This window comes from Typopeltis vanoorti, chromosome 10 (genome assembly GCF_054136105.1).
Source record: "Typopeltis vanoorti isolate ZY-2024b chromosome 10, IOZ_Tvanoo_1.0, whole genome shotgun sequence".
NCBI classification, from domain to species: domain Eukaryota; kingdom Metazoa; phylum Arthropoda; class Arachnida; order Uropygi; family Thelyphonidae; genus Typopeltis; species Typopeltis vanoorti.
The window spans coordinates 100,683,042-100,706,348 of record NC_143558.1 but is presented as its reverse complement, the minus strand read 5'-3'; the positions used below and the strand labels follow the sequence as shown (position 1 = coordinate 100,706,348).

The 23,307-nt window shown below is 35.2% G+C and overlaps 1 protein-coding gene across 1 annotated transcript in view; it reads left to right on the top strand.

Annotated features, from left to right (window-relative positions):
* LOC150102631 (transcriptional adapter 2-beta-like) overlaps positions 1-23,307 on the top strand; it is a 348,460-nt gene that overhangs the window by 127,187 nt on the left and 197,966 nt on the right. Inside the window, exon 8 of the mRNA XM_090398716.1 lies at positions 677-774. Coding sequence (XP_090254842.1) covers positions 677-774 — 98 coding nt within the window. The remainder of the gene's footprint in view (positions 1-676; positions 775-23,307) is intronic.

Here is a 23,307-nt window from a genome sequence, read left to right as displayed (position 1 = left end):
AATGAATTTCATAATGTTTTTTGATACATGATTCATACTTTGAAAAGACACATTGGACTGATTGCAAAAGTCCAAACCGTAATTTGGGTTTGACTTGAGACATAGTTAACATAATTAGTGAAAGAAAAACATTAAATTTGATTAAGTCACAAAAGAATAAATTTGCTATGAGTAATATACTTGTATATTGAAATCCATTTAATTTTATTATTATTTGTGTCCATGAGTAGTTTTAATTTCGTGTATGAATGACAGTTTAGCATGTTAAACAACAAGATTTATTGATATAAGGTTGATGTTTTTTCTCTTTTTTTACCTTATAGAAAAACATGTTAGGTAATTAATTGAATAACACATAGCATTGTGGCATCGCTTCAGAAAATCATTTGCCAGTGATCAATTAAGTCCATTTCTTTTCATAAATAGAAATTCAATCCCCCCCCCCTCCAGATTTGAAAAGAAGTTATTATTTAAGTTTTCAGTGTTTCGACATTGAAATTATCATGTATCAGCTTTGTATAGAAACATAACATCAGATTATGCTGTAAAAGCTTAACATGCTGTTAAGCTTTTACAGCATGTTAAGTTTTAATTAAGTTTCAGATTTTGGTATAAGTGCTCCTGCAGTTTAAAGTTTGTTTTATTAAATGAAACTGAGGGACAATATTGTTTTTAGACAAATCATCAAATGTTGAAACATTCCAATTATTGGACATCTCTTCTCAAGAGCAGCAAGATCTTGGTTACATGCCACTCAGAGATGATTTTGAATGGGTATGTTATATTTAAGGCAGAGTATCAGTTGTGATGAATTATGTAATTTCTATACTTTATTCTCAGAGTTTGATAGTTAGATTATTGTTTTTGAGGCTGTTTGTAAATATTACTGTTATGCATGGTTTATTTTGCCTTTTACAATAACGGAAAGCAGGTGTTTCAGATTTATATGATCATTATTATGTATGTGTTACATAACATATTTATGTTATTGCTGTATCACAAATATAGTCATATACCAATTCAGTTTAATCTTTTTTTTAGTAAACCTGGATGCAAGAAATTGTAAACTGTATATCACATCAGCACTTTGTGTGAACATGTATATGCTTGCAAGTTTTAAAGGAAAAGAAGAAACCCATTGATGTATTTCCTGAACAGCTAGAGTTTTCTCACACAATTGTAAAACAGTGTGAGAAAACTTTTCCCTGGAACAAAGATAAGATAAAAGATAAGGAGAAGAAGTTGGTTTGGTAGGTTTGAAGCCAGATAGTTAATTAATGTTAACCAGCAGTTGCTCATGTTTACAGACTCATGAAAAGCATGGAATGATGATAACTAGTTTCACTTTCTGAGAAAGTGATTACAGTGAGTATGTGAAAGAAGGCCAACAGTTAACTGGATTCCCCTCCTCTGGAAACTGTCAAGCATTTTTTAGCATGTTTTTGGTGCACCAACTAAATGTGATAATTGTATTCTAAGGTTAGGTAGATACATGTTTTTTATAGTGCTTAATAGTTATACAATGAAAAGAAATATTTTGAGTCGAAGGTTTGTCAATTGAGGACAAGAAATGGGGTGTATTCTGTCATCAGCAAAACTATGGATAGGATTTGAGGTCAGTAATAGATCATTTAGAAGGTAGAGTGTGGGTAGCCCTAAGGGATACTTCAGCATTGGTGGGGAATTCTGAAAAGAAGAACCCAAAGTGAAAACCACAGATTCACTTGTAAAGTGTGGACGGTAGACCATAAGATGGTAATTGGACAAGTAGGTCCCTGCACTAACTCCACTCATATTCCATGGCAATGTCAAGTGTAACCATGCATTTCTTCTAAACCTTTCTGTGTCTTATGTTCAAAGGTAAATGGTGTTGCTAGGAGTTCTGTGAATTGAAAGTGGCAGAATATATATTAGTAGTCGCTAATAAACTGCTGGGCCTTCGTATGGTGAAGAAGTTGATAATGTTGTCCATTATTTTTCAATAATTAAGGTGAGGGCAGTGAGAAAAGAGTTTGACTGACTTATCTCCTCTTCATAGAATAGGTTTGAATGTAGGCTTGTGTTCATAATGTATGATAGCTGCTAGATAAGAATGAAAGATTGTAAAGATGGGGATTAATTCTGAAGCACAGTTAAGAGGACATCAGAACAAAACTTGTTGGGATCCAAGATATTCATGATTTTTCTGGTATCTTTCTGACAGAAGGGAGTGGGTGGGTGGGAGAGCAAGAGTATGGAAAGATAGAAAGGCAGAAGTTGCATCCGGTGGTCTTGGTGAGAGAACAAAAGACTTGACTGCCATATAAGCAGAATGCAAGTTTTGTGCACTTGGCCTTTTCAAAGTCAAATTTAAATTTGTTGATAATATTTGTTGCAGTAGTTTAAGTTACACTGTTAGTTGCATGAAAAGCTGAAGTTTTGGTCCTGAGCTGCTCAGAATTTTTTTTTCCCTGTCTTAACATAGCATGTTGAGGAACCAAGGCTCGATAGTGGTTGAGTGATGAAAGTCCACATTCCATTAAGAATTATTTCATTTATTTAGTTGGATTAAGTGTTTGTATTACGAGAGCAAAAACAGTATCAGACTATGGGAAATAGTAGAGATCTTGGTTATGCCTTTTGTCAGCAGCATGGTAGTGTCAAAGGATACTGGACAGAGGAGCAAGTGGTTGAAGGAAAGGGTACTTAAAGAGGAGTGTTATTCCACAGTATCTTTTTAGGGATAACAGGCTAAAAAAATAGAAGTGAAGAATTTTGGGCAGATGGACAACTTGAGTTGGATTGGCTAACAGCAGATACCCTTGCATCCCTTCCAGCTTACACATTCAAATGAAGAGCACCCAGTTTGAGTTGTGGACATTGAAGTCCCACAGGTGGTACTGTGGGATTTCATGCTACCCTCCCTGTTTGATATTTGGGCTGTAGAAAATCAGTCTTCAGAGATATATGAAGAGGTCAGAGTGGTTGTCAGAGTTTGAAGAGTGATAAAGAAACAGTTGAATGCAATGAAGTACAACAAGAAAATATTGAGGCAGAGCAAAAATAAAGGGGAGGAGTGGAAAGAGGATTTTAAGTTGGACATATTTTGACATGGGATGTGATGAGATCTCACCATTGCACAAGCTTTATTCTTGTGATTGAAGCAATCACACAGTATAGTAATTCATTAATTATAGTTATCTCTGAATCCATGAGTCATTAGTGCAAAATATCTTCACAAACACATATGTTCTTAAGCTGTTTGGTGAGAGGTGAACCCATGTCTCCAGGTAGGGTTTGGGGTTCTAGCATTTATAAGTGGCTCACATTACTTAGTTAAGTCCTAGAAAAATCTTTCGCAAGTAGGATGAGAACTCAGCTGTCTTCCCCAAGTTGTTATATTTATTTTGTTGACTGGATTTTTCCTCCTCTCGCTTTCCCATTATAATGTGTTATGAATAGCATGCACTTTCAAATTCTAAAAATACCAAACTCTAAATGAAAACCACTTGTAGAATAATTGATACTTGGGTTGTGCTGAATAGCATGTAGCTTAACAACAAGCTAAACAAATGATAAACTGTTTAGTTGACTATACTGAGAACATTTTTTAATACATTAACAAAATTAACCTGTAAAAATTGATAGTGATTGTTGCTACTATTTTTTTTGTTTATGTTATTTATTTTATTTTCATTTTTTTTTAGTCAGTGCATTTTTGCTATTTTAAAACAGTGATCTTTAGGGCTGCATAGACTGTATTGGTTTGATCATAATTATGATAGGCTGGCTTATATACAAAAATAGGAACAAAATTAATTTAAAAAAGTGTATAGCCATTTTTTGAATGCATCGAACATTTTCAGGCCAATGCATCTCATGCGTGGAGTATTTTCAGTGGGCCACTTAGTAGGGAAAGAAATCTTGGCTTACTTTTCCTCATAAGTTTTAAAATTTAATGACAGTTAGAATTTTCTCTCTCTCTCTCTCTTTCTCACACACAATCAATTCACTCACTCACTCACCCACCCACCCAACAGAATTCAGACCAATGAGTAAAAGAACAAATTTCTACTCTTGAATCATTTTGTTGTAGTCGATCTTGACTAAATGTCATTTTTTTTTTTTCATCACTTGAATGCAGCATTGTGCAATGAAGTTTCTTTAAAACAGAATAGGATACTGATATCTAACATGACTTACATTTCACTTTAGCATCTAGAATAATAAATCCTTTTATAGTATGAACTTAGTTGTTCACATCTGATGTCATTTTGATGCTGCATAGTCAGTCGCGTACCTCATTAGGTTTTGGGAGTGAAGCCTGCCTTCTGCTAGAAGTGGTAGGGTCACAGATGCCCTTTCCACAAAGAGTTAGTAGGACAATCACAAACATCCATGCCCCTGTTGGAATTCAAACCTGCAGCCTCTTGCCTGGAGAGCAGATATGCTAACCACTCAGCCAACCAAGCCAGCTTGGTTGTTTGATCTTGGAAAATATAAAATCTTGATTATATATACCACAGAGAGATCTTCACATAAGATTAATTAAAAAATTCATATCCTTTTTTGTTTCATTTTTTTCCATTAAAGAAATTGCCCACATTAACTAATGGTCTTCCTTCGTATCTTCTTTTACTATGTTCACATTCTATGAATTTCTTTAATCAACATAGGTATATTGATAATAATAGTCATTAAGTATAAGCTGTGTTCCAAACACTTTTAATGAAATGTTTCCTTTATATTCTCTTAGAAATGTTTCAGTACTCCTTTTTTTTTTCCTTTTGCCTCCACTTACAAGATCTTTATTTCTTCACAGCACTTAAAAAAGAACTGTTTTTTTTTTTTTTTTTTTAAAAAAAACATTCTTCTGTATTGTACTAGAGACCACAACTGCTTTTTTATTTTCTGTCTGTTCCTTTTTAGGATGTTCACATTTTTTTCAGCTGTTTATTTTTATAGTCTTTGTTCTCATAGTTCATAGAGAATAATAAGTAGTGGTAACAAACAATTTTTTCATTTACAGACAGTAAATTCTTTATCAGTTCATATCATCTTTCATTTATTAGTATTTCTGCAAGTATATATAGATAAAACACTTAAGTCATTTTGTCTATTTATACATATATATTTTTTATATCAAAATTGCAATTAGGAGAGAATTATAGTACAGTAAGGTATCTTATCATAACACTATTAACTTTTATGTGATTAGAATAACATTTTATGATATCAGACTTGATCATTTTTTTAAGAAATAGCTTTTAATATAAATGTAATTATGAGGATAGAAATCATCAGACTTTTGTAAGAATTCATATGAAGAAATTTTATGATGGAAGACATGAATTCTAAGCATAGATTGTTACAAATCATCAACGTACTCAAACCGAGCGGTTGGAGGATAACTTTATCATTTGCCAGTCTCATGTGGAGGAGAATACATGCAATTTACAGACATGGCAAACTGCAGCTGGGATTAACTACCCTGTTGTTTATTTAGGTTTTTACAAAGCCACATCACTTGGTCATAATGACTGACTACTTCTTCTTCTTCTTTCACTCTGCCTTATCCAATGTTAAACGGGGCCGGCGCACCAATCTTTAACCTTCCTCTTCCAATTTCTCCGGTCCAGGGCATCCTTCGGACTCCATCCTTTCTCCCTAAGATCCTCTGTCATCTTATCCCTCCACCTGAGCTTGGGCCTGCCTCTTTTCCTCCTTCCCTCCAACTCCATATACTCCACTCGTTTACCAACATACTCCTCACCCTTCCTCTCAACATGTCCGAACCACCTCAGCCTACTTTCTTGTATCTTCTTGCCAATTGGTCCCACCTTAACCATCCCTCTGATGTAGTCATTCCTTATCCTGTCCTTCTTTGTCACACCACTCATCCATCTCAACATCATCTCCGCTACCTCCATCTTCCTCTCCTGTGCCTTGGTTATAGGCCACGTCTCCACACCATGAGCATCGCCGGCCTCACCACCATCTTATAGAGTTTCCTTTCCTCTTACAACTCACTCTCTTGTCGCACAGGACCCCACTCATCTTCCTCCAATTCATCCAACCGCATGTTATTCGGTGCTGTATTTCCTCATCCAGGTCACCATTCCTCTCGACAACCAACCCAAGGTACTTGAATTTCTTCCCTGAAATTAGCCTTTCACCCTGGAGTCGGATGACGATATCCTCGTCACTCCCCATTGACGTATATTCAGTCTTCACCCGGTTAATTCTCATGCCGCTCTCCTCCAATGCCTTTTTCCACTCTTCCAGGGTATTTCCAAGCTTCTCTCGGGATGATTCGCATAGAACAATGTCATCGGCAAACAGCATGCTCCATGGTGCCTCCTTCTTGACATCCTCCACTAGTACATCCATAACCAGGTCAAAGAGGTAGGGGCTCAGAGCTGACCCTTGGTGTAGCCCTACGACAATAGGGAACCCTTCCGTCATGCCGACACTAGACCTGACCTGAGTTTCTGTTCCCTCATACATCTCCTTCACCAACCTCACGTACTTCTCCGACACCCCCTTCTTCCTCATACACCTCCATACCTCCTGCCTGGCCACTCTGTCGTATGCCTTTTCCAGATCTATAAACACCATGTGCAGATCCACTTGCATCTCTCTATATTTCTCCATCAATCACCTTAGTGCAAATATTGCATCCGTTGTCCCTCTTCCTGGCATAAATCCAAACTGCTGCTCACCAATTTTCGTTTCCTGCCGTAGCCTTGCTTCAATTACTCTTTCCCATATTTTTAATGTGTGTGATATCAGCTTGATTCCTCTATAGTTGCCACAGTCTTGAACATCTCCTCTTCCTTTGTAGATTGGGACGAGAATACTTTTCCTCCATTCCTCTGGTATCTTTTCCTGTTGGGCTATTTTACACATCAGATCCCATAACATATCCACGCCCTCACTGCCCAAACTTTTCCATACTTCCCCAGGTATCTGGTCTGCTCTCACAGCCTTTCCATTCTTCATTTTTCTCAGTACCCAAACCACTTCCTCTCTACTTATGTCTTGCACCGGTCTCTCATTTACCTCTCCATCCTCGCACCTCTCTCTTGGATTCTCCTCATTTAGTAGTTTTCGGAAATATTCTTTCCATCTTCCTCTGATTTTGTCCTTGTCTTGTAATACTACTCCTGAGGCATCCTTTACCTGCTTGACTGATGTTATGTCTTTCGAGGCCTTATCTCTGGCTTTCGCTATTCTCAACAACTGAGCTTCGCCACCGTTTCTCTCCAGTTCTTCATAAACCTCATCAACTGCTTTCGCCCTTGCCACAGCTCTCTTTGCATTTTTCTTTGCTAATCTATATGCCTCCTTGTCGGCTCTAGTTCCACTCATATGCCATTTTTTCTTTGCATTTTTCTTTGCTAATCTATATGCCTCCTTGTCTGCTCTAGTTCCACTCATGTCCCATTTTTTCTTTGCCTCTTTCTTTTCCTTGATCTCCAACTGCACCTCCTCATTCCACCACCATGCCTCCTTATCCTCAGGTGGTCCCTTTCCTGATGTTATACCAAGCACCTCTTCTCTAATTTTTCTAATATTCCGACTATTAACGTCCCACCATTCTTCCACATCCTATGGTAACTTCATTTCTTTCAATACCTCTTCTTTAAACTTATTCCTTGGTCCTTCCTCTTCCAATTTCCACCACTTTATTCTCCTCTGTACCCACCACTTTCGTCTATTCTTCTTTTCCCCTTTTATATCACAGTCTACCACAACCAACCTGTGCTGTGCTGCTACACTTTCTCCATTAATCACTTTACAGTTTTTCACCTCCTTCAGATGTTTCCTACGGCACATAATATAGTCAATCTGACTCATTCTATCCCCGCTCTTATAGGTTATAAGATGCTCGCTCTTATAGGTTATCAGATGGGTGACACCAAGAAAAATAAAAATAGCTGTCTTAGTAGCTATCCCTCAATGGATATAGCAAGAGAACATGTTATGCAAGACCTTCTATACAGATAAGCCTCAGTGTGAAAGCATGGAAATAACATACAATGGGATATTGCACATTTCTTATGTAGCAACATACATTGAGAGATGTCCAGAAACTTCCATTTTTATTATGTCAGCAAAGGATGGGCATCCATTTTTTTAAACACCCAGCCATGCAGCTATATTTACTAAAACTATGTAGATCAGACTGGAAAATCTCTGGAGATATGAAAAGGAACATCCGAGCAATATGAAGCCAACAGAAAAGAGTAGCCTGGACTACCGGAATGTGTCGGAATGAGATCACACAAACTGGACAGCGGTCTCTATAATTTATTATGTGAATTAGCAGATGTAATGAGATCCACAAGTGATCTGCATGTGGATGAAAAGACCGAAATTGCATGTTCGGAAATCAATAATTTGGAATTTTAATTCACCAGACCTCTTGGTATACACCATCGGATACAAATGCATAGAAGTTATTAACACCATGTGTGATGCTCAGACATGTGTAGATTATATGAATTCAGTGGAATGATTGTTGAATAAATCTTGTATTTTTGTATTAATTGACCAGTCATAATTGTCATCAAACCAGTGTGGTCATGAAGATGCTATGGTCTTAAAATGTCAGAATATATTATTGACTAAGTGTATGAGTGATGGTTACATTTATTTTATTTTTATATTAGCACAAGATTTTAAAACCTATAATGTAAATGGAAGTATTGTGTGAGCAAGTGATCATAGAAAAGAAGAATCTGTTGATGTTTTTCTTGAAGAGTTGGACATTGGGGAAATATGGGAATGATTGTTCAATGGACAGAGGTATATGGAAAAAGTAAGCGGATTGGTTCGATGAGTCTGTAGTTGACAGGTAAATGGATGTTGACTAGCAGCTGCCCATGTTCAAAAATAATTTTCACACTTCCCTCCAGGCAAGTGGAAGAATAGTGGCCATTTCAGTGGAGCAGCAACCATTGAAATACCTATACAAAACACGTAATGCAGAGCACCATTAGAAAGTGATTGGAGGCAGTCAGTGAGAAAAAAAAGGGGGGATCTGTTAAGTTCTTTTCTGGATGCAATTTAACATTTTGAGAGAGATTTCATCACCTCAGATGTGAGAGCACTGTTCTAAAGTTTGGTAGATTTGGGATATTTATAAAGTGTTAAGAGTGTAGCAAAAGACATGACATGTACAACAGAAAAGAATGCCAAACTTTTTGATGGCCGAAGTGGCTATTAACGTGATGTGCTTATGCCAGAATAGGCTAGATGTGAAAGTTAGCTCAAGAAGAGAAAAGCTGATGTTAGTTGGTGAGTTTGAATGTTATCAAAAGTGAAGAAGAGTGGGGGGTATGGTCTTTCTTCTGATAAATAAGGCTGGATTGTGTTTTGGTAGCATTAAAATTTACCAAATTATTTTCACCCAACATGCCTACTCTTGCAATGCCATGTCAAGTTTGAATGTTTATTTAACGAAACTTCTGAAGCCCTACTGCATCATCGTGATCTGAATTAGAATGACTGCCTCTCCATAGCTTTTTTTTTTCCCTCATTAATGATTACATTTAACCCACCTCACATTTTTCTTTGTGCTGTCACATGGCACATACTGTTTTTTTTTTTTTTTTTAAGTAATCCATTGTTAATGTTCTACTTTGTACTTACTAGCCTGCCAGCCAGCCACTGATGAAGACCTCTAAAATTTGGGTTGAAATAATTGGCAATAAAAATTTTTCACTTTTGTATTGTATTTTAATTGTTTCATTTATTCTTGTGTCTACATGTAATTTATTCTCCTCATTATGGCACAACCTAGAAGAGTAAGCAATAGCAGGATTATTTTCCAACATCAGGAAACCCCTGGTGTCAATAACAGGCACCCTATCTGGCACCAGAATAACTCAGATAGACATGTTACTATGCCATAATGTAGTTTATAAGTTTAACTGCCAGTCAGGATGAAACATCTATGTGTTCTATCAAGACACATAGGTGTGTTCTGTCTGGCACCTATTCTGCTATACTGATGTGTCCTCAAATGAAGGAAGTGCTTCTCCCTTATTCAGTAATTACAGTGTTGTCGTGATAATGCCCAGCAAGGCAACTTGCCCTATGTGAGATAAAGGGAAGAGACAGAAACAGGAAATCTACTCTAGAGACAAAACATGGCAATAGCCACTTCATGCCTCTGTTAAGCAAGGTAGTGGTGTTTCACCTAGCAAGAGAAATTACAGTGTTCAGTAATTACAGTGTTGTCGTGATAATGCCCAGCAAGGTAACTTGCCCTATGTGAGATAAAGGGAAGAAACAGAAACAAGAAATCTACTCTAGAGACAAAACATGGCAATAGCCACTTCATGCCTCTGTTAAGTAAGGTAGTGGTGTTTCACCTAGCAAGAGAAAGTAATCTACTATCTGGAGGTTTACTTGGAATTTTCTCTAATTAGGGAAGATATGCTTTCAAGGCAGCAATACCCATAAAAAAAAAAAAACAACTCCTTTATTATGCTTTAAAGAGACAGTCATATCACTATTACTAAATTGATAATAATGTGCATCAAATGTTCAAAATCAATTTTATCACCAGTCAACAAAACATTTTCTTCAGACTTCAAAATTAATAAATTTTGATATGAAAATAAGTTCATAATACTGTACATTTTCTGAAAAAACATGATGTTCCTAAAATTGTTTAAAGTAAGAAAAAAAAGCTAAGCTATTTATGACGATGGAGCAGTCCTTTTGTAATGACTAAGCCAAGGCATAAATTTAATGAGGTTTGTAATTGCAGGATATTAATTTATATAACTGTAAAAATTTTAAAGATGAATATTGTAAAAACTAAAAACAAAAGACTTGATCAGAGCCTAGACAGTACACAGTTAAAAGTGGTGAGCACAAGATTGCACTGAGTGCAGAAAATATGTTCAGATAATAAAAAAAATGTAAAAACCAGTGATGAAGAAATTGGCATCAAAAAGATGATTTATACAAATTTTGAATTTGAACTAACTGAGAATAAAAACCCGTTATAAATTAAAGATACCAAGAAATTGTATTCTTGATTTAATCCTTTATCCAAGTGTAAGCAAACAAAATTTATGCATAAAGTAATTTTGTAACGTGAAATAACTGGGAGACTCATATATAGCGGCTAATGGCTTCACATCACTTGCCTTGGTATCCCATATTGCAAAGCATGTATCCTTATGGATATATATAATACTATGCATTATGGGAAGGGTCACTACCCAGATCGGTTTGACCTTTATTGAGGTTGCAAACCTTGTTTGTGTCACTCAAAACTTTGTTTGCTTACACTTCGATAAAGGTTTAAACAAAGAGTATAATTTTTTTGCATCTTTAATTTATAGTATAACCAAGGGGAAAACCTTTCAAAAACCTTCTATATACATAGTAAGCCAGTAATAACCATGACGGTTACTGACCATTTCATTAAAACATCATCAGGTGAAAAAAGCCGAAAACTAACTATGAGCTAGCTGCATGGTAAGGAGGGTCTTTTTATGTTTGTGCCACATTGGACAGTTCTTATTGCTAGCAATTCAGAACAAGGTAGGATTCATTTTCTTAAAAATCGATAATGGTGACTTTTTTGATTTCAAGGTTATGTTTTAATGTATTGAATGTAAGGCTGTTTCAGTAGTGGGATTTTTATTGTTTCTGGTATGTTTTTGTTTGTGTTTATCCTTTGTAGTAGAAAGTAGATATTCATGTATGGGAATATTACAATCTCAGTAATGTTCAATTAAGTGAGACTTAATAGAACAAATGGTAGAACCAATATAATAGGTGTTGCATCCTGACTGGCAGTTAAACTTATAAACTACATTATGGCATGGTAGCATGTCTATCTGAGTTCTTGTGGTTCTATCATCATCAATTTCCTGACATGTACCCTCAAGGGGTGTACAGGATATGATAGTACTACATGAAAAATTTACATCATTACTAACTTCCTACCTACAATTTTCCTCCAAATCAGTCTGTTACTTGTCAAGACTCCAACATTATCAACATTATATTTCTATCGTCTAAGGCACTTTGTACCGTATCATTCCACATATATCTTGGTCTTCCACTGGGTTGTTTTCCTGCCAACCTGGCAGAGAACACTTGTTTTGCTAATCTTTCCTCTCCCATTCTGTTTAAGTGACCATACCACCTGAGATTAGCTCTGCTAATGCATTCCTGGATGCTGACAATGTCAAGTTCTTTCCTAATATCCTCGTTTTTAATATGATATTGCCATTGATGCCATCTGTTCATGCCTCTAATCTTTCTCAGGACTCTCATATCTGCGGTCTCTAGTCTTTGTTCAAGCGTTTTACTTCTGACCCAGCTCTCAGATCCATAAGTTAAAACTGGTTTGAACACAGTCTTGTATACAGCTAATTTAGTGTTCCGACTAATTTCTCTCTTATTCCATATGAATTTATTCAACTGACTTCTTACCATAGCAGCTTTGTTGATTCTGTTGTCTATTTCCATATTTAATTTACCATCTTCAGTAAAAATCGTGCCTAAGTAGCTGAAATGTTTTACTTGTTCCACATGTTCCCCGTTCACAACACAGTTGACATTTTCAACGATTCTACCTATTTTCATTGTCTTTGTCTTTTTAATGCTGACCTTCATACCATATCTATTACAACAGTTATTCAATTTACTCAGGGAATCTTGCAAACTTGTAGCTGATTTATTTAGAAGTATAACATCGTCCGCATAAAGCAAAGAGCTGACATTAACATCTCCAATTCTGATATCATGTTTAGTACCACTTTCCTTCATAATGTGATCCATAGATAATGAATAACAGAGGGGATAATGTACATCTTGTCTCACACCAGATTTAACATTAAACCATCTTCCTGTACTTCCTTCAATTCTAACTGCTAACTTACAACTTAAATAAAGACTAAGTATTGCTTGATATAATGTCCCATTGACACCATATAACTGTAGCGTATTGAATAGCTTCTCTCTTGGCACCTTGTCATATGCCTTTTCCAGATCAACAAAACTTAAATACAGATCTTTGTTATATTTCCATGCTTTCTTAACTATTTGTCGTAAAGTGAAGATCTGATCCTGACAGCCTCTATTTGGTCTGAATCCAGCTTGTTCTTCACCCAGCTTTTCTTTCACAATTCTTCTCAACTGTTTCTCCAGAATACTTGCATAGATCTTGCTAGGAACACTCAGTAGGGAAATACCTCTGTAATTCTCACATTCAGTTTTATTTCCATTTTTATATATGGGTACTATTAGAACTCTACTCCAATCATCAGGAATTCGTCCCTCTATCCAGGCTTTCTGAACTATGCAGTGCAGCCACTATAAGACTTTTATACCCCCATACTTCAACATTTCTGGTTGAATATCATCTACTCCTGCTGCCTTTCCACGTTTCAAGCCTTTGATGGCTTTTTCTACTTCAGGTATGGATATGTATTCCTGACTGTATGCCTGTTGAGTGTTTTTTACCACTGTGCTATCACTGCTTGTTTCTTTTAGCAATTTTTCGAAGTAATTACTCCATACTTCAAGGATATCTTTTACTCCCGTTTTCATTTCACCTTTATCATCTCTAACTCCTTTTACAGCACTCTTTCCTCCATTTCTAAGCTTCTTCAACAACCTCCAGAATATCTTGTCACCTTCTTGATATTTATTTTCTATATTCTTGCCAAAGTCCTCCCATGACTTTTGTTTAGATAGTTTTACACAGTGTTCGCTTTCTTACATTTGTCTCTGTATTCTCTAAGAGCACAAGCTGACTTATTTGCCAGGAACTTTTGATATGCTTTCTTCTTTTCCTTCACTGCCTCTTTAACTTCCTGTGTCCACCATGGAGTTCTGATTTTTCTATCCTTGTAGACAACTTCACCACATGCCTCTCTAGCTGAATCAATCAGGGTTTTCTTCAAGGCTTGTCATGGAATCTCCAAGGTTTGGTTCCTGTTCTGAAACTCTTTCATTTTTTCTTCAATAATCTTTGTGTATTTTAGTCTACAGTTCACATCTGAGAGCTGCTCAACTTTTATTCGCTTTAAAACTTTCTTACATGTTATTCTTTTCAATATGAAATTCAATTTTATCCTGCTCAAGACTAAATAGTGTTCACTTCCAATTTCAAATCCTCTGTACACTCTGGTGTCCTGCACCAGAGAGAAAACATCATTATCAACAATAACATAGTCAATAAGACTTTTCTTATTCCTTGCCTCTTCTCTCCATGTGAATTTATGCATATTTTTATATTGGAACATGGTGTGTTAGTAATAACCAGTCCATGTCCTGAGCAGAAATCCAACAGGTATTTGCCATTATTATTAGTTTTGCTCTTTTCTCCAAATTTTCCCAAAATATTTTTGTATGTCTGACAATCATTTCCTACTCTGCTATTTAGATCCCCACCAAGGACCAACTTTTTCTTTTTCATTGTGTCAGTTGCTTTCTCTGAATCATAAAAAAATTCTTCCACTTCTACCTTAGTAGAACCTTCTGTGGGACCATAGGCACAAATTACTCTCATTGTCCAATTCCCCCATTCTGATATTTGCCCACATCACTCTACTTGACACTGCCTGCCATTCAAGAAGATTAGCCTCGTATTTTGTGTTGAATACTATGGCTACTCCTTCTTTTCCTTGATTGTCATTGCCTGATATAACATTTTGTATTTATTGCTCAGAAAGATCTCACAGTTTTTGTCTTTTTTGTTTGAGTCACCTGGTACTTATCCAATTCTTCATCTAGCTCCATTTCTTTGCCATTCAGGCTTCTTATGTTGATAGCACCAATCTTGAACTCTGGTGATGTTGAGTTGGTGTGTTTTCAGATTTGTTCCAGCAGCTGACTTTTCACTGTTCACCCTGGTTCCCTGATGAAAATAACGGGGGGGGGGGGGGGGGCTTGTTTTACTGGGAGACAGCCCAGCTGGCATGAAATTTTGTCATGTTGTGCCATCGTTTTGTATTTTGGTTTAAGGCAATAAGAATACAATTTGGTGGGCTAAATCCCAAATTGCCAGCCCATCCTCGTTAGTTCAGTATCCAAGTAGATATCCAACAGGGTGCACCACGAGAAGGTGAGGATTGGACATTAAGTCAGAAGCCCTGGTCGGTTCTCCGCATTCCTTTAAAGGCTATGTGGAGGTCTCTGAGTTATACAGCTTTGATCCTTAAGCAGCACCCTTGTGGTTCTGTGTTTTAGTTAATTTTGTGGTTTGTTGTTAATCCTTGCAACTGGCCAGGATGTATATATACGTCGAGATAAATCTGGATACGATTCTGTTCTGTAACACCTATTGAATAACATGGATAAGAAGTGCAAGTTGGTCTCACTATTTCATCCACCTTGGCTGGTAGAGAGGTTAATGGTGGAGACAATTCTGTAATTTGAATATTCATTTTATGGCTTTGTTTCATTTTATGGTTTTGCATATATTTGGGAATTTTAAACTGTATGTAGCTTTTAGAAGAAGATACATGATTTTGGGCTGAGTGAATGACATAGTCTAGGATTTGTTTGTGATACTGTCAAGAGCAGATCTCTTTCAGACAAGTAATTTTTGGTTTAAAACAGTTAGTGAAGATGAGTATTTATAAGTGTTAATGAACTGTATTAATATGACAGATTTTTTGACACATTAAGGGTGATAGGAGGTGAAATGCAAATAATTTCCAATATTTGTATGTTTGTGGTATACCGAAGTATACTGATGTGATGATCCAATCTAATGAGGGTGAAATTCAAGCAGTTTATGGTTGTATTTTCTTCATATTCAACAGAGAATTTTACTGGAGCTAAAGGTGTCGAAAGAACAAAGTAACTGTTGTATGGCATTTGTATTAACTGAACCAATGAAACTTCTAACACTTTTCACAAAAAACCATGTAGCTAGCTCACAGTTGTTAGCTTTTTTTTCATCTGATGACGTTTTAATGAAATGGCCAGCACTTGTCATTGTTGTTGCTGGTGTACTATGTATATAATAGGTTTTTATTCTCAGTTATTTCAAATCCAAAATTTGTGTAATTCACCTTTTTGGGTGTTAAATTTTTTTGTCATTGAAAAAAAAAAAACTTTTTTTTTTCAATTGTGTGAATCTATTTTTTGAACTCAGTTATTGCTATCTTGTGCTCACCACTTTTAATTGCATACAGTCTCAGCTCTGGTCAAGTTTTTACCATCTTTACCCTCAAAATGTTTTACACAGGTATGAAAATTAACATCCTTTAATCAATTAAAAACCTCATTAAATTTAAGTTTTAACTTAGTCATTACAAAGGGACTGCTCCTTTGATACAAATGACTTGCTTTTTTCTTTCCTACTTTAAGTTGATAATTTTTATTAATATGATATTTATAGTAAAAATGATTAGCAAATTTATATATTATCCAAAAAATACATTTAAGAAATGTTTAACAACTTAGTCTTCATCTTCACCACTAGATTTAATGCTGTATCTGTTTGTTAGCACTGCTAACATTATTTTTGCTAATTTTTGATCATCATTATCAAATTCTTCTTGTGTACTATTCAGAATTTTACTATGATAGTACTACATGATATTTCATTATTACTGTCTCTCAACAATTTTCCTCCAGATTAGTCTATTATTTGCCAGGACTGGAATATAGATCCTGTGTTTTGTCTTCTAAGATACTTCTAAATGCATCCATCCATTTATCTCTTGGTTTTCTTTTTCCTGGCATCAAACACCTCTTTCGCCCACCACTATTCTCCATTCTGTTTAAATGACCATATCTTTGATTAGCTCTGTTTATACATTCTTGAATGCTAATAATATCAAGTTCCTTCCTGATAATTTCATTTTAGCCATTTACTTCTGTAATTTTTCTCAGACAGCTCATATCTCTGGTCTCTAGTTGTCAACTGTTTTATTTCTAATGCATCTCATCATCGTTAAACTTGATTTAATTCTATTATGTATCCTGCTAGTTTAGTGTTTTTGCCTAATTTCTCTTTTATTCTATATAATTTTATTCTCCTGGCTTTCCACCCTTTCACATTTGTTTCTTTATTTTGTTATGTATTTCAAAATTTAATTTGCCATCTTCACTAAAAACTGTGCTTAAAAGCTGAAACATTTTCTGTAGGTTTTTCATTCAGAATGTAGTTGATGTTTTCCATGTTCCTATCAGTTTTCATACTTTTTCCCTTTTTATTGCCAATTTTCAAACCAAATTTGTTATAGCAGTTCTTCAGTCTCATTTAAGAGTCCCAAACATTTGTACTGAATTTATTTAAGAATATAACATCATTTGCATAAAGAGCTGTATTTCTTTAGTGTGACACTAGCAAAAAATAAAAAGTATAAGACAAACAAATAACTTGCACTTTCAATTCAATTTAATAATCACATTTGAAATTAAATTATTACGGTTGTAGGATATTAAATCAGTTTCAAAGGTTCAATTTCCAGATGTGAGAGATTGATATGGAGTCAGCCTTATTGAGGTTTTGTCAGTGTAATTCTTCACAGGATTCTTTGGATAATTGTGCATATATAACATTACTGTATTGAAGATGTGTGTTCTGTCTTGCTATTTATACAGTAATTTGTATTGATGGCATTGCCATTCAATCTGGACATACTAGATTAGCAGAAAATGGATGTCATTCATCATATCTAACCTCAACTGAACAACCTGTTTGACTACAGTAACTGAGACCACATGAGCAAGGAATGCATATACACCAGGAAGAGACCATGGATGTAATTTCAGAACTAATCAAGTCATTTTGGGTTAATTTGGTATTTTCTGTTTCTGAAATAAAATCAGAAGTATATTTATGTAGGAATGATAAATTCTATTAACTAAAGAAGTTAATTTTGACAAAGATTTAGTAATTTTATATGTAGAGTACCAATACAACCAAAAAAAAGGATGTAGAGGAATTCATCATGTAATTTTGGCAATTCATGAAAGATATGCAGTTTGATTAGCTTGTTTATCAAAATATATCTCAAATTCTGTTTAGCATCTTGACTTGTGATTTAGTACAAACAGAAGAGGGGAGAATGTATAAATAGTTTAATTCATTAATGAAATATTTTTCAGTGGTATTCAGAAACATTCAAAGTAACAGTTGCCTTTTCCCTTATTAGCTGTAGTGATGATATTACTAACATTATTGTTAGAGACAGCTAAAAATTAATTTATTGTAATATTATGATGGTTGGAGAATTTTTGCTTTATATAAAACTTATACAAGATGTATTTTAAGGCATTGTCCGTTTCAGTGTGAAGAATACATTACCTCTTTCTGTACTGATCATAACATCTGAAATTAGTATCCATTTGGGACTAATAGCATATTCCATACCCTTAGCATGAACTTTGAGTTCATCAGTAGTAAATGGGAAATTTGAAAGATTTATTATCCATTTATTAAGGGCTTCACAGATACCTCATATGATTTATTTATTTATGGAAAAGATTGTCAAATTACTTAATAATTCTTGATGTTTTGGTACTCATTAACTAATGAATCAAAAAAGTTTTTAGGAAATTTATGGAAATTGACTAGATGTAGGAATAAAGGATACTCCAAGTAATAATAGGAGTGTTCACATTAATAGAAGAAAAAAGTCAAAGTTGAATATTTGAATACAGGAATTTAAGAAAGCTTGGAATTTAATAAGCATTGTTATTGCTAATAATATTATGGGTTATTACTTAAAGAGATGACATAATGCAAAGTATTCTTAATGGGAAGTTTTAATAGGGAAGATACACGATTTGAAGAACTGGGAGAATGGAGCAGATGTTAATGCAGTGAATAAAAAATTTTGGAACAGTTTCGTGATAGCTGTCCAAATCTTTTATTTTGTTTAGTTGGAAGTGTGGCCAAATTAACTAAGGCTGCAAGACCACTGTATCATGTGTTAATTATGTTCTTTAGCCAGTTTGTCTGTTTTGTAGGATGAAAAACTCAAGTTTCCAGAAGCAAACCTCTTCAACTTCTATATGACACTAGAGAACTGATCTTCACTTGAAAAGCTCCATATAAAATGTGTAGAAGGTTTTTTTATTTGGTTATAAAATAAATTACATTCTTGTTTTAATCATGTACCAAGCATAAGCAAATACAGTTTACATGTTAAGTATCTGCACAACTGGTCTGCTTGTACAGGGTGTTCGGGATAAATTTGACATATTTATAATTAATTATATCTTTCCGTAAGTTACATGTATTAACACACACTTCTCTTCATTTAAAAGTTTGGACCCTTCTTCATTCATATACAAGATGTCAGAAAGGATGGATAGCTGGAACTCACCTGAATCATGGAAGAGAATAACTTGTATCATGATGATTCGTGCCCGCCATCAAAATAAGGATATTACGACTGCTGCCCAATGCTCCCTGAATACAGTAAAAACAATCAGGCATGAACTAGAGACTTGCAATGGTGACTACGAGGATGTAGCAAGAAGAAAGATCCCTAGCAGACGATCTGATTGCGTTCGTACAGCAGAATTCCTCGCAAATCTGCAGGAACAGGTGTTGAAGAACCCTGGCATTGGAATTCGGGCTTTGTTCGTGGAGTTGCTAACTGTAGTCAAGCCCTGGATAACAAGGGTAGCCAATGGTAGGCCGTATGTATGGCAGCAGGATTCGGCCCCTTGCCACACCTCTGGGAAAAGTCAAAAATGGTTGTCTGAAAATTTCTACGACTTCACCAGTCCAAATGTTTGGCCTCCAAACTCCCCAGACCTTAACCCCATGGATTATTTTGTATGGGGCGCAGTTGAAAAAGACACCAATCGCACTTCCAGTAATACAAAAGCCCAGTTAATGGATAAAATTAAAACAGTTTTTGCGGCCCTTCCCAGGGAGACTGTAGCATCAGCTTGTTCGAGGTTCCGAAGCAGAATTGAAGCTGTGATCGATGCTAATGGTGGTTATTTTGAGTAAATCTTGTTGATAGTATTGTAATTAACTCTGCCTGTAATGTTTTTTTGTCAATTCATTAAATTTAATAGATACAAAGAAGATTTTCTTTTTCCTTACGAAACTGTCAAATTTATCCCGAACACCCTGTATATAGAGGCTGTTGATTTCACATCAGTTGCCTCAATATCCTGTAATGCAAATTACACCTTTCTTTTGGACATGTATATGGTTCTACATTATTGGTATGATCGCCACCCAGACTGGTTTTGACCTTTTTCGAGATCTCATTGGTGGGAGCTAGACCCAGGAAGATACTGAGGTTAAATCAATGCAGAAGTTATATGCATTTTTGGAAATTATGGAGACAACTACCGTGTTTGAATAGTTGTCTCGAAAATTGTCTCTAAAGACAACTACCGTTTCACGGTAGTTGTCTCCATAATTTCCAAAAATGCATTCGGATCACCGTGCAAGCCTAAAAGAAAGGATGCAGAAGTTATATATTTTCCATATGAGACCTCATTAAAGATCAAAAGCAGTCTCGCTAGTGAACTTATAAATAATGCATAGCCATATAGATATCTGAAAGGAAGTGTTTTGCATTATGGGATACCGAGGCAATTGATGTGAAGTCAACAGTCTCTATGTACTATACAAGTAGATCAGTTGCAAAGATATTTCACATGCAAACTTTCTTTACCTTTGCTAGGGCAAAGGATTAAAACAAGAATATAATTTTTTGTCTTGTGGTTGTTTGTGTCTGAGATGGGATTGAAACAGAGACCTTTCACTCTGAATAATATTCTTGATATTACTGAGCTATAGTTGCTCATTATCTGAAGCAACTGTACATGAATGTATGAAATTAGATTCTCTTTACTCTAATAGTAATAAATTTGGAGTTGACAGATAAATAATAGTTGTCAAAGAAATATGCTATATGTACAACTTATAGAAAGTATATAGATCTAATAAGGCTAGTTGCTGCTTACCAGCTGATTTAACTAAATTGTTAAAAATTGCAAAACAAAATTTAAATTACAATAAATTTAGTTTAATCCTTTACCCAAGTATAGGCAAACAAAGTTTGCACCTGAAGTATCTTCAGGACTGAGGCAATTCGTAGTAAAGGTGGACTAAGCTCTCTTCACTCTTTGTCTCAGTATCTCCCATAATGAAAAGCACATCTCCTTGCCGACATGTATAATGCTATGCATTAAGGGAAGGACCACAAGCAGACCAGTTTCGACCTTTATTGAGGTCTCGTCAGTGGGAGGCAGACCCAGAAGTGGTGATACTAAGACAGAAGCAATGGAGAGGTCGTATTTACTTATACGACTTCTGGCGCAAACTTTGTTTGCCTACACTTGGGTAAAGGATGTGAAATCAACAACCTCTATGTACATTTACTGATGAACATTTACTACTTGGGTTAATTTGGTATTTTCTGTTTCTGAAATAAAATCAGAAGTATATTTATGTAGGAATGATAAATTCTATTAACTAAAGAAGTTAATTTTGACAAAGATTTAGTAATTTATATGTAGAGTACCAATACAACCAAACAAACGGATGTAGAGGAATTCATGATGTAATTTTGGCAAGTCAAGATCAGGTCATCGCAAGTCAAGATGCTGAACAGAATTTGAGATATATTTTGATAAACAAGCTAATCAAACTGCATATCTTTCATGAATTGCCAAAATTACATGATGAATTCCTCTACATCCTTTTATTTGGTTGTATTGGTATTCTACATATAAAATTACTAAATCTTTGTGAAAATTAACTTCTTTAGTTAATAGAATTTATTATTCCTACATAAATATACTTCTGATTTTATTTCAGAAACAGAAAATACCAAAACTAAATTTATTATAGTCTAACCAAATGGAAAATAAACTTCCAACATCTTTCTCTAAATCCAGAGTAAATGAATAATAAGGTGGTACACCTTTTGGCAACTTGTATAAGTAAATATGACCTCTCAATTGCTTCTGCCTTAGTATCACCACTTCTGGGTCTGGCTCCCACTGACGAGACCTCAATAAAGGTCGAAACTGGTCTGGGTAGTGGCCCTTCCTTTAATGCATAGCATTATACATGTCCGCAAGGAGATGTGCTTTGCATTATAGAAGATACTGAGACAAGGAGTGATGAGAGCTTGGTCCACCTTTACTACAAGTTGCCTCAGTCCTGAAGTATCTTGGGTAAAGGATTAAACTAAATTTATTATACTCTAATCAAGTGGAAAATAAACTTCCAAAATTTAAATTACATCTAGCTATGAATGCTGAGATTACTCCAGAAAGGTTTTATAGATATCTCCCTAATGCATTTTTGAAAATTATGGAGACAACTACCATGTTTGAGTAAAACTTTAGTTTAATATAACTAAACTAAACTAAACTAAACTCAAGTTTTACTGAAGCATGGTAGTTGTCTCCATAATTTTCAAAAATGTACTCAGATCACCGTTTAGTGACCTTCTCTCATAATGTAGAACAGTAATACAGCTCCTAGGAGCTAAGTTCACATTATGGATAAATATCAAGAATAGTGATCGGAGCTTGCTCCACCTTTGACATGAGTTGCCTCAGCTTGCACTACCTTAAGGGTCAGTTGCTGCAATATCCAGGTATTTGCTTACGCTTGGAATTGCCGAACTTTATATAGTTTCTACTATATTCAGCATGGAACTCTTTGAGTTTCTTATTCGGCTAAGAAACGATATGGGATGTAATATCCTTTAACTTAAACAAGTCATATGTTGCCGAATTGAAGCCTTTGGCTCTTCATATATCTAATAATGGGTTATTCTATTTCATAAGACTGCTTGATTATATAAAATAGAGAATTCATTTTTCATTTTTGAAATTATGGATTCTACAACTGTGTTAAAATAACTCTTTTTATTATCCTGACCTTTCGATCTTCACATCAAGATCATCATCTGGAGCATACTTAAATATACAAGACAAGCTGCGTTACATTCCAAACCGTAAGCTAGAGAAATAAAGATTTGATCACATGCTACTCACTGGCATGACCTCTAGTGGAAAAAAAAAATTCTGTTCATACATTTGTGTGAATGCGTTCATACCATGTTTTGGTGTGATGTAGACACACCAAAACATGGTATGAACACAAATTTAAGGAAGCTTGTAAGATCATTATCAACCACCCCAATCTAAACAATAATGATGGTCTAAAAATCCCATACATCTGGAAGGCATATATTCCTCCCACAAATCCTTCCTCTCTAAGAACAACTATAAACAGGACTGTAGAAAATCCAGGATCCTAAATCTAAAATAACTTTAATACTAAAAAATAGGACATCACTGTTAAAGAAAAAATCTATAAGAAAGAATGTTTAT